The sequence below is a fragment of the Strigops habroptila genome, chromosome 3 (genome assembly GCF_004027225.2).
Source record: "Strigops habroptila isolate Jane chromosome 3, bStrHab1.2.pri, whole genome shotgun sequence".
Taxonomy (NCBI): domain Eukaryota; kingdom Metazoa; phylum Chordata; class Aves; order Psittaciformes; family Psittacidae; genus Strigops; species Strigops habroptila.
Genome location: NC_044279.2, coordinates 59,918,304 through 59,931,237, shown reverse-complemented (window position 1 = coordinate 59,931,237; position 12,934 = coordinate 59,918,304). Strand labels below are relative to the sequence as shown.

Genomic DNA, 12,934 nt, shown 5'->3' with positions numbered 1-12,934 from the left:
GGAGCTGAAAGGTAAGAGGGTGATGACACCTTCTAGCTGCTCTTCACTTTCAATGGTTTAAACAAGATAAACACCTTCAACGTGCAAGTCCTAGCTGTAGTTACCACAGCAGAACGACGTATCCTGAGTTCTCTCCCATCCTGTTCATCAGGTGAGCCACTGGGGCCCTAGAAAACAGCTTCAGTAAAGATAATGATCTATGCTATGAACATATGTGAAAATTCACAAAGGGGTCACGTACCCAAAGAATAGTTTTAGGTCTAAATACCCACTTTAGCTTTGCAAAACAAAACAGGTTTTTAGATCAAAACCAGAAGCCTTAAACATACCTCAGTCTTCAGAAGCACTGAGCACCCACAGACTCCTACCAAAGATCATAGAAAACATTGGGTAGGCAGAGGGAACAAACATAACAAAACTAGCCATCTACCTACACACTTAACCTCCTGGCAGGTGATTTTAATACATTCAAAAAGAGCACATACATATACAGACAAAAATACTGATACTTGGTCTTACTGAATAGCAAATATTTGAATACTCTTAAAACATCAGGTATTTTCAGAAACTCCCAGGTCACGCTGGAAAAAAACCAACCCAAACTTTAAGAGCATCAGAACACAAGGTCTATAAATAAGCAGTACCAAGCATCAAGAGTATTTTGACTATCTTGATGTCCAAATTGTAATTAAAAACAACATGAATCTCCGAGTTATATCCTTCAAATAGTAGATTACACTGATAATTATGAGTTATGTAAAATAACACTTGCAAATTTTCATATCCTGAGTGACTGAAAACAGACATTAACAAAACAGCAAGAGGCAGAGTTCTCAGCCACAGCATGAACAAATTGAAATCAGATGAGCAAAACTCCATTAAATGAAGCTAGCACTCAACATGCTATTCCAGTCTCATAAATAAAATTTAAGAACATGAGACTGATTCTTCTTAAAAAACAGTATGTGGCACAACTATGATTCTTCTTTCAAGTCTGAAAACTTAAGATTAATTTAGTGCCAAGAGTGAGTCTAAAGCAAAGCACTGGGACAAGCCATAAACATTCTAACTATATTGTACAGGAGTCCTAGTATCTGTTGATAGTCTGTAGCTTAAACATACACACCCCTATGCCTAGTAAATGTGCAAATCAAGCATTCAGAAATTACATGATAAAGACAGTGTTGCTAAAACTAATGAGTTATTTCACTTGTGCCAGCTTCTGAAAAGCCAGATGAGGACTACCAGCTTCGCACAAACTTTACTGAGAAGAAAAAGAAAAAAGCAGTTAATCTTAGAAAGACCATTTCTCTCTTTTAATTCCATCTTAGGATCACCAAGGTCTTTTTAATACACAGAAGCCTTTGTACATGGGAGAACGAATTTAGCAAGAGTACAGCATCACCAAAGCTGTTAACTGCCTTCATAGTTTGATGCCATTCCTAATGAAGCATATCTTTAAAGATTCTATTTTGTGCTCTTGCAGAATTATTTGTGCACCAATAAAAGCTTTTGCTCTGCTACACAGAATTCCAGCAATACGTTTATCTACAGTTAAATCTGAGCTTCTACTTCTAAAAATCATGCTCATCATCTTACACTGACAGACAAGACTGGTAATTTTTTTGCTCTGTAAGAAGTACACTATAAGAAACAGCTTTCGAATGAAAAATATTCTTTCTACATATGGCATTGAGGTTCGGTTACTACGAAAACGGTACCTGCTGTACCCAGATTGCAAAAGTTTTACAACACAGTATACTTGCAACATTCAAACATAAGTTTGATATATTTATTTCGTATTTTCAAGTCCTTTCCCCCCCAAACTGTTTATAACCAGCTTGAAGCCAAAGCAGCTTACATACCTCCCTCCTCCCCACCCTGCCCCCAAACACTAAGCACTCACACACTTGTTATTGTAGGATTGCTCATAAGTGATGCACTGCTGGCATTGTTTTTTCCTTCATTCTGTTTACAAAAAGAAAAGCATATAGCATTTGTTTTTAAAGTAAGAACTTCAAGCCTACTGATTGTGATACGCACCTTTTAAAGGAATTCCTCTAATTTTTTTTGCAGCATGGTTCTACTATGAAAAATGACTATAAAAAAAAATTACTTTTACCTCAATGGGTCTGTTCTGGAATGCTAAAACTCAAGGTAGTTTCAGTACTGAAAAAAACCACACAGTAAGAAAAAAAAAGGCACAAACAAAAAAATCCATTTTTGGTACTACAAAATCACAACTCCAGTGTGTGTAAGACCACAAACCGATTTTTTTTTTGCCTTCCATGCTTCCCACACCTTTTTAGGCAGAACTATAACCCATCTTTGAGACTAAGTAAACCCATTGATGTTTGGTACTGAAGTCTTAGAATTTAAAATTTGTGTTAATAGCACTGTATATGCTTGTTTCATGTTAATGCATTGTATATATACATATGTATATATATACACACCTACAAAGTAGAAGTTCTAACAATTCCCTCCACAAGTGGTATTACTCAGAGGGAAACTTGTATACAAACCACTGAGAGTTTATTTTCTCAATGCACATGCATTCAGTGCTATCTGATGCGGAAACTGGTTATACAGACACAGTCAGTTTTCACACTAGAAACAACTACAGCATGTTTGTGTTGGTTTTTATTTAGAACTTTAGGTGCATAAGCTTAAGATGTCAGAGACCAACAATGACTGATGGAGAAGCCTTCAGTTCCATTCAGTCATTTAATTCATGCACTTTGGTCTTCCATACCAACAGTCTTATGAAACTGTCACAAACTAATACGAAGCTACTAGAAGGAATGTCATCTTCACTTTAAAATAAAATCTTGATCTAATCTGTTAAATTTGTTGCACTCAGCTGAGCTCAGATATTTGAAATGGGAGGAAAGTTGTGCATTTTAACTGCACGATGGTCACCTTAGTATTACAAGTTTGCCTTTTTTGTTTAATCGATTTATTTAGCAACCGAACCTCAAACCACTAAAATCAAGAAATAAAAGAAACTGGGTTTATACAGAAATTTTATGAATTATAATGAAGTCACTTTTTAGTAATATGAGTTGTTACATTTATTAGAATAAAAACAAAAATGTAATTCGTCTTTGCCAAGACATGTATTGCCTACCACTGTTCAAATAAAGTATGTAATTACAAAAGAAAACTTCAAGATGCCTAGGTTCCTCATGCAGAAAATAATGCTATATTCAGTGACACAGTTTAAGTATCACTAAGATACTTCATTATGAAACTGTCTTCCCACAACCACAAACCAGAACAATACACATACTGAAGCAGATAAGGTCTTCAGGCTATTTTCTATGCTTGTATGATTATTCTTTTTCTTCCTAGAAACATTACACAACTGGAATAGAATTAACATGAACATTATGTACTCTGAAGCCTAGTCATACAGGTAGACTAGGTATTAACAAATTCATTAATTCATTAAAGAAAAGCAAGGAATGACAACATTCTTCCTCTGTACAGAACATACAGATGAGAATTAGTTAATTAAGCATTTGCACAGATATCACTACCATTACACTGGGTCTCAAAAGCTCAAAAGCTCAAACTGAGTTCATTCGAACAAGTCACTAAACCACCACCACTGATGTAGCAAATGCAACTACAGCATAAACGAAGCCATTCACTACTTACTGTTTAATTCAACACCTACCTCGTTTCTTGTTGTAAATAATATTCTTACACAACAGGTCATTGTGACAGAGTACCACTGGTGATCCTAAATTTGACAGTCTTTCCTTCATCCAGGCCATCTCCTCCTGAAGAACTTGAGGACTTGGAATGTCACTTAAAAACCTTTTCAGGTATAAGAAGTTTGAGACTTAGTATTTAGTACTGTTGTTCCATACCAAGCATTTGTAATGAAATAACTTATCTGCAATAACAATCTAGATGAAAATAATTCAACATTCCTCCTCTGAAACCAAGGCACTCTTGCCCCTGGCACAACAGCAGTCAAGTTATGACATTTCCCTCTTCCTCCCCCCAAAAACCCCAATTGTCTGAAGATTCTGTGCTGTAAACATGACAAGAAGTCAGGAGTAGAACCTGAATACAATCCTGCACATTTTAAAGGAGTAAAGATTAAAGGGGTTATGGATTTTATTAACTTTTTTGCTCATATTACACTACTTCCTTCAATAAGAATACACAACAGGAAGTACTATATGTATCTATACACAGGAAATGAAACTTTCATTTTTAGTTCTAACCACAGTTAGAACTGTTTGAATATGATTAAGTAGCCATTTTATCTTCTAGATTTTCAATTAACTCAGGTTTTCTCAGTTTTCTTAAGAATTTTATGGTGTTAAAAAGAAAAAAAAACCAAATAAAAAACACGCGCAAAAAAAAAACCCCAAACACACAAAGCCAAACAACTTTGCTAGAACATTCTTTAATTACAATGCAGAATGCAGTGAGCTGATATCAGATTTTCAGTTTCATGAAGAATGTTTTTAAGATAGAATCTGCTTCCTGAGTGACATGAAGTTTGATGAAACTGTACAAACACTTCCACATTACAGTTTTAGCTTAAACATTTGATTTCCACTCCCAGAGAAATACTGTCTTCAAATCAAGCTTACAGCACAGAAATTTCATTTAGGTTAAACATGGCTCCTAGCTTTGCCATTCCTCTCATCCCAATCTTCCAGTGACTGACACTAGAACCCTTAGAAATACTTTCTTATTTTGTTAAGCTCCTAAGGAAAAAAATAAAAAGTTTTATTTACAACTCAAGAGCTACATTGGATGCTAAAACCAAAATGTAATTAAACTCTTCAACTCAGGTGACACCACTATTCACACTCCATGAGAGCACAGGTCTAAAATGACCTTTTCCTCCTCTGGAATGCACTTTGGGAGTTCATCCCATAACTGAAAACAGCCTTTCATTAACTTTACATCACCTAGTTCTGGACAAATTGATAAACTGAACAAATACAGAACGGCTAAGAAGCGCAGGTTAGAATGAACAAGTAGTACTACTGCAACTCCAGAAAACATGCTTTTAGTATTCACCACAGAACACAGGTCTCAGTCTGAGACTGATGGTTCTCTTAAATGAGACAACTACCTAAAGTAGTACATGATTTGACCCTGGCTCTTTAAGAAGAATAAAGAAAACTACCATCATTTAAGCATCCCATCAAGCCAAGACCTACAGGTATAGATACACAATGTACAAATTAATTAAAAGACTCTCCTTATCATCTGACATATGTATATAGCTACTTCAGAATACAAGACTATGACAAAACTCAATTTTACAAATTTAAGAGGTTTGCATTACCACATAATGTTTTTAAAGATTTCTTCTACCCCTCACCAGAAAGAACGGGCAGTCAAGAAAGCATGTAATAAAATACCTACCTTTTATTTACTTCCTCATCTGCAAATTCTGTGGGTATGAGAGAGAAATATTTCCCCATCTTCAGCCACAGATTAGATTTAGGGATCCATCCATTGTGTGCATGAATAGTATGGATTTTAGCAAGCTGTCTGGCAATGAGTCTAAAAAAATAAAGTTTAAATTAATATTTAATTTATACCTGACAGTCTTTATCATACTTTTCCTATCAAAAAGAGAAAACAACATATTTAACAGACAAATTTAAAAAAATTCATCAAGTGAATCTAAATAACAGCACAGCTATAGAGTAGCACCTTTCAAGACTGAAAAGGTCATTAGCGGCACTACCTGAGAGAGGCTGATACAGCATACGTATATCACCAGTATTTACAGTCTACTCTAACTTGCTTATCTTTAGAAGAGTTGGCTCAGATTAGCTGCCATCATTAGGCAAATATATTTCAGTGCCTACATGAAAAACTAAAATCTTAAGACATCAGCACTTTGTGTTCGCTGCTAATAGTTCAAAAAAATCGTATGAAAGACTATTTTGAACCTATTCACAAAAGGAACATACTAGAAGAGCTAGAAGTACTTTCTTTAATCAAGTCCAGCCCCCTACAACTCCACCATGTTAAATGATCTCTCTAACGGTGATGTGCAGGTATTAAATACAATAAGCATTGTAATGAGTATACAGTCTTCTGGGCAGGCAGCAAGGATCATTTTTTCAGCACTGAAATACCATGATAACTAAGAGGACAGTGAGCTGTCAACTCAAGCTGTCAAGAGCGTAAGCATCAACTTAATGCAGGCTTATATAAATATTTTTCTCCCTGCTTATTAGCAGAATTTGAGATCTTTAGACCTGACAGAACACCATAAATGCATCACAGAACTTGAATAATGAAGTAATTAAAAAACAAAAAGCTTACCTGAAAATATCTGGATTGCATACATGCTCTGGATCCAGTGCTTCACCCTGCATGAACTCGTAGCACAAGCCATTATTGAAAGTACAGTATAGTTGAGGTGCACAGCCATGGGCCTGCAACACACGGAAACTCTTCACTTCCTCATCTCGATCTACTAAAAGCTCGGTCTTATTTCCATAGATCCTAACTAGAACGACATCGTCTGTTATGTCACCCACGTAGCAGCCAATTAGTTTATTGGTGATTCCATCTGTGAACAGCTGAAAAGTAAAAATAATACACAAGCAACTCAGATCTGCATCTGTATTTTCAATGTGCAGGAAAAGAATGCAGGGTTGTTCTTTAGTTCACAAAACAGATGTTTACTAGGTTGAGCATTAACAAAAGAAATCTTTACAATATAGAAAGATTTTGAAGAAAATTGCAAGGATTTTTATCACTAGCACATGAAAAGAGAAGAAAATATGAAAACATGCTACAGTGAACTACAGAAATACTACATATAGGAGGCAATAACTGAAAGCTTAGTATTGCAAAATGAGCTTCCACATAACTACTCTGAAATTGATGGATTAAAATGGCTGAAATCAAAGCCCCAACCAACCAGTATGAAAACAGTCATGAATATAGGCAGCGCAAAACCAAAAATAATTCTGATGCGCTTCGGAATTTCAGTATTTGCTGATCAATGCACAACTAGTAAAAGATACTCCTGGAATTCTAAACTACTCACTCCTTTTAAAAAGCAAAACTCAGGTAAGAAACAGTTCCAAGTTTGGTGGTTATCATCTTCCCACTAGCCTTGAGGCACTCACTGAGAACAATTCCTAAAGTCACTCTGGCTCCTCCACAATTTTGAGAAAGTACTTAAAATTCAAGACCCTAGCCTTAGGCCTCAAGTACCATGCCAAATTAAAAGCATTTGACAAGACCCCCTATCCTCACATTTCACTTCATAACTGGTACATGTCATTTAAAAAATTGAAAAGGCATTTTAAGTCCATATCATTAAGATGTACATAAATGCAATTTTGAAAGCCCTGCAATTTACTGGACTTTGACCAGTCTCATCACTGATACCTGAACATAGTGAAGGTGAAGCAACTAACTTTCTACAAAAATAAAGAGCATTACGTTTATATCTAATTACAACCTATTCACTGCTTTTCAAATAATGATGGAGGTATGGATACTACAAGTTCCCACCTAAGGAAAGGGGAGAGCAGACCAAAAAATACCCCATTCCTTAACTTCTGCTTGTCCTTTTACATATGACGTCAAGGCCTAAAATAAGTCGTTATACAGGCTGAACTCCTGGAGGTGCTACCAAACACCAGACTAGATCCTGAGTTATTGGGCTTCATGCACCCCCTTGCATGTAGTCAAGCATCTGAAATTCCACTTGATGCCTGCAAGAACAACGCAGCAGTTCTTAATCTCAAACTACAATCCAGGACAGTTGTACAGCTCAGAAAACAGATGTTTGGCACTTTAAAACTCTCTGCCCTCTGTCAACTCAGACTGCACTAAAGAACTTGCTAGCTGAGCACTACCTATACTAACACTAGCTGTTAATCAAGTAACTGAATGATAAGCCACTAACATTCTCAGGTGAGAAGAAACTTCACAAGCAAGAACACCAATGTCCTCATAACTCCTGAATATTCTCCTGCAGTCCTGAACATAAGTAAACAATTTAAAGTTGAGGTTCTCACAGGAACTGTAATTATATTCAAGTATAACTTTTCTTTAGTGTTTACAGTTATGCCTCTTCTACTGTTTCTCCAAAACCCTAATTAAAACTTAATTAAAAATTCAGAAATTTTTACTCCTCCCAAGAAGTAGGCTTTATTTTTTAAAGTAAAGTACTATCACTCAAACACAAGTGCCAGCTTATTTCTAAGTCCCAGAGGTTTAAAGAAATCAAGCACTAGAAGCAATTATTTTTTTAATTCCTAAAGAAAAAATCTGAAGCTGGGTCAAGTCTCCCCATTTAGGAAAAGACTTTCACAGCAGAGTATGCTGTGTTTTAGCTGTTATACCTTGCTTTTCTCAGCACCCCTATGTGATGAGGTGAAAAACCTCACCAATAAATGCAGAAAAGGACTAGGGAAGCTTTAGCTGTCATCACAAACTACAGCTCAAGTTCCTGAAGAAAGATACAAAATTGCGGAGAATATGAATGTCCTCCATTTTCTTAAATGGTTATGAACACCCAATCTTGCAGAGATGGTTCAGCAAATCAGGTCACTTTCATCTACACAGGGTAACTATAAATTCAAATAAACCTGCTTACTAAGCCTCCTTGATTGACTCAAAATTAAGACTTTACAATTTATGGACACATTTTATTACTAGCTATCATTCTAATAACCCAGAATAGGAGACAAGTAACGAAGAATCTTGTCTAAACTGTCTTTATAGCAACTGTTACGAAGTTAATCAGTGCAACTAAGAATACTATATCATTTAGCACACTATCCTATTTTTTTGCTTGACACTTAGCACAGATGTTTTAAGTTTTCTCTGTGTACATAAGCATATTGTTGCAACAACGCACACACTGTAACGAGAGGGATGATGTGCTTGAGCAGTGTTAACCTAATTTGAACAGCCAGTACTTAAATGCTTTTCAAGTATGACTTTCAAATTACACCTTTATGGTACAATGTATTCATTTATAACCTTTACGCTTTTAAGTGCATTGTCAGCAGAACTATTTAGATCACAAGGGATCTCCTGTAAATCATCTAGTTCATCCTCTTCTTAGGAAGGGACAAGTAAAACCAGTCGCCCAGGACTGCATCCAGCATCTCCAGGAATTCCAGAGACTCTACAAGCTGTCTGGGCAACCTGCTCCAGTGTTTGACCACTCCCACAGTAAACAACCAGTGTTTTCTTGTGTTCAGATGGACCTTCACATGCATTTTATTCCACACCCACTGACTTGTCTGTCACTGGGTACTGAGAAGAGCCTGGCTCCCTAGTCTTCATTCTCTCCCATCAGGTATTTATACAAACTAAGATCCCTGCAAGTCTCCTTTCTTCCAGGTGAAACAGTCCCACTGTCTCCTCATAGGAAAGATTCCCTTCATGGCCCTTTGCTGGACTTGCTGCAGTGAGTCTGCATATTTCTCACACAGGGGAGCCAAGAACACAACACAGCACTTCAAGATGGCAAAACAATGTAGAAGTACTCGTTCTCATATTTCAGCATAAAAACAGAATTAACTCATTAAAAAGTTTAAAGAGCATTTTGCAGAAGCGATTTATGTTGAGCTGTCAATGAAGTTACAAAGTATCTTCTCTGCCATACAGAAAGGAAAACTGAAATGTAGCATTAGAAAAAGCTCTTATTCTGTCACCGCAGGGCCAAAAGAAAAGCAAAATCTTTGTTGAATTAAGACGGATCAAAACCACTATGTATAAAATTCACTACCCCATCTGAAGAAAAAGTCTATTGTCTTTTATCAAATGGAAAAGGCAACAAACAAAATAAGCAGTAATTCCCAACACACAAGAGGACTATTTTAGATCATTGGAACTTGTGCTACCTATCATTTTCTATCTTATAAAATAATCATCTAATGAAGCTTGCATTTGTCTCCATACAAAATTGTATTATGAAAAAGACAAGGCTCGAAGGTCATCAGAAATAGTGATACTACAAAAAACCCTACACAACCCAGACATTAAATGGTGCTGATGCAAAGAAAGAGTCAGAATTCAACTTGTTTATGCTGTTAAACTTCTGGCCACTGTACAACTTCTGTCATACTGCACAGGTCTATTATCCCCTTGAAACAAGTCTCATTAGTGTTAATAAAAAGAAATCCACAACAAGGAAATTGGACTCCCTCAACTGATAATTTAGGAACTCTACTTATTAACATCTATTTGTAACATGCTGCTATAAGTAATTATTTACACCCAGGAGCATTTTAGTTACTGCTTTTTAAAAAGGCAGAAGGGGTTGCTTACTTTTCTAATGGCATTATTCAAAGTACACAATTTCCATATTTCCATCATGAGAAAATATCTAATGTTTTCTATCAGTAGAACATAATACTTTATTCTTCTACTCAGAATGCCTTTACCGTAGTATTTAAAGAATCAGCTTAGAATGCCTTGCCTGAAATGTAACTTGAGATGCAGTAGAGCAAAACGGGAGTTGTGTAACAAAAGCACCAGTTGAGCAGCATAGAGAATGGACTCACATGACATGGATAAGATAATCAGTAAACTCTGAAGGCCACATGAAAAAAGATGGAAGAATCTACAGAATGTTATGAATAGCAGGTAGAAAATTCTGGATATAAATTAAAAAACAGAGAGCCAGCAGAAGTCAAGAACATGATGCAACACAAAAAATCCAGAAGCAAAATTCTGGTACTCTCATCATCTGTAAGAATTTAATTATTGTGTTGCACATTTAGCACATCGTAACACGTACTTTCAGGTGAGGTGATGCAAAGCTTAAACTACACTCTGAGAACATTTCTGAAAATGGTATTTATACAGGCTGACAATCTAGTCAGATCTAGCTGAAAGTTCAGGCTTTCTAGCTCTTGGGAACAAACAGAAACTGTTTACTAAAAAGGCTTAAAAGTGAGAAAGCTAGAAATAAGCTTGAGTCACTCAAATGCAGTCTTAGAAAGCAGCACGATAGAAACAAGACAGGCCAAATGAGTCCAGGAAGAGCAGAGAAAACTCAACCAGGACATGAAGCATCTCTGAGGTACAACTTACCCTAAAAGCACTCTTATCAGTGACAATCAGGCTATTAGATTCCTGAACAGGGCATGTAATGGATATATTCCTATCTCTTAAGCAAGTGGTTCAAGAAAAGCTTGTATCTGACCCTATTGTTCCAGGTGGTCAAAAGAATGAGAAGAACGCTAACAAAATTACAACCACATGTAACAAGTACAAACAGGCAGACGTGTCACAGGGCATATCCCACATGAGAGACGTAAAACCAAGCAGATTTTTTCCTTCCAGACTATTATATCTGTAGGAGAACTATAGAAGGCAGTATTGTACTGCTGTAGAAACAGAACAGCAATGTGAAGTTTCAGCATACACAAGTAGGAATAACCCCTAAATCTCACTCAAGATTGCACATTAAGATCTCCAGAAAGGAAGACTTCTAATACATGCTTCTTTAATGCTCACACCGCTTCAAGTTTGTACTGCAAAATATAATTTTTATTTTTTTTTTTCTGGAAAAGTATAGTTTGTAAAGGCACATCCACAAGTATATACCTCTCAAGAATTTAACTTCTTGACACAAAGCTAGTTATTTCTCCATTTCTTCTTTCTGTAGATAGTCATAAAAAGAAGGACAAAGTACAACTAGTACAAAATGCCAGCCTTCGGTAAAATCTCATATATTCAGCAGAGCTTACAAGGAACATCATTCAAAGGTCTCCAGACTCCGGAACAATATCCTCTGGATCATTACACTGATCAGGTGAAAGCCATTGTCTACATGATCTTGGTGGTTATGGTCAGATGATCATGAACAAAAACCATGTGGCATTAAAAGTACCAAGGCTAGCAGGGAGCCAGTAAGTTAATGGCACCATTCTATGGCAAGTTTGGCCATAGGCTGAACTAGCAGTTACCTACTGAACTCTTGGGGTGCCTTGCCATGACAGCAGTGTGGAGAAAGCAGTACCACCACTACCTATGCTACATACTATTACTTCAACATGTTTTTGGCTACCAAACCATCAATCCTGCAATCTTCTTTCTTCAAGGAAGAACTCGGGGCAGGGGCGGAGGTGCCCATAGTGTGGGTTTCTTATTTTTTGTTTTGGGTTTGGTTTTGTCTTTTTGTTTTATTGGGGGGTTTTTTTGTTTGTCTCTCTCCCCCCTTAAGATCTTAATTGAAGTTTCAATTCCTCCATATATTCAACATAAACAGCATTTAGAATTACATTCAATAGCCTCTTATGAAATGCTTACAGATGTCACCCCCTGTAAGGATTGCTTGTGATCTAAATGCATGAAGAGAAAGCTTTTTTTTGATGTCAGAAGAAAGCCTCAAATCATATATTTTTCATCTTGTTTCTGAAGAATATTCTCCTACCTAAAAACAGTAAAAATCATCAGGTAATTAGGTAAGACTTTTAATTGTTTTAGATCTTTTACAGATTTTGTGATACTGATGAAAAGAATTACAAATAGATCATAGAATGGTTTGGGTCTGAAAGGACCTTAAGATCATCTATTTCCAACCCCCCTGCTACGGGCACAGATGCCTCACCCTAGACTATGTTGCCCAAGACTCTGTCCAGCCTGGCCCTGAACACTGCTAAGGATGGAGCATTCACAACTTCTTTGGGCAACCCGTTCCAGAGCCTCATCACCCTCACAGTGAAGAGCTTCTTCCTTATACCTAACCTGAACTTCCCCTGTTTAAGTTTAAACCCATTACTCCTTGTCCTACCGCTACAGTCCCTGACAAAGAGTCCCTCTCCAGCATCGTTGTAGGTCCCCATCAGATACTGGAAGGCTGCTCTGAGGTCTCCACGCAGCCTTCCCTTCTCCAGGCTGAACGAGCTCAACTCTCTCAGCCTGTCTCCATACAAGAGGTGCTCCAGCTCCCTGA

The 12,934-nt window shown here is 36.8% G+C and overlaps 1 protein-coding gene across 5 annotated transcripts in view; it reads right to left on the bottom strand.

Annotated features, from left to right (window-relative positions):
- Positions 1–12,934, bottom strand: part of ETNK1 (ethanolamine kinase 1) — a 34,823-nt gene that overhangs the window by 16,394 nt on the left and 5,495 nt on the right. For 3 of the 5 annotated variants that reach the window (XR_003990730.1, XR_003990731.1, XR_003990732.1), the window contains exons 2-6: positions 6,319–6,578; positions 5,404–5,544; positions 3,683–3,825; positions 330–364; positions 75–167 (exon numbers count right to left, since the gene is read on the bottom strand). Coding sequence is in view for 2 of the 5 variants with exons in the window: in XM_030480798.1 (XP_030336658.1) it covers positions 3,683–3,825; positions 5,404–5,544; positions 6,319–6,578 (544 nt within the window). In the remaining 3 variants the exon portion in view is untranslated. The remainder of the gene's footprint in view (positions 1–74; positions 168–329; positions 365–3,682; positions 3,826–5,403; positions 5,545–6,318; positions 6,579–12,934) is intronic. The other 2 variants (XM_030480798.1, XM_030480797.1) reach the window with 1 other exon arrangement.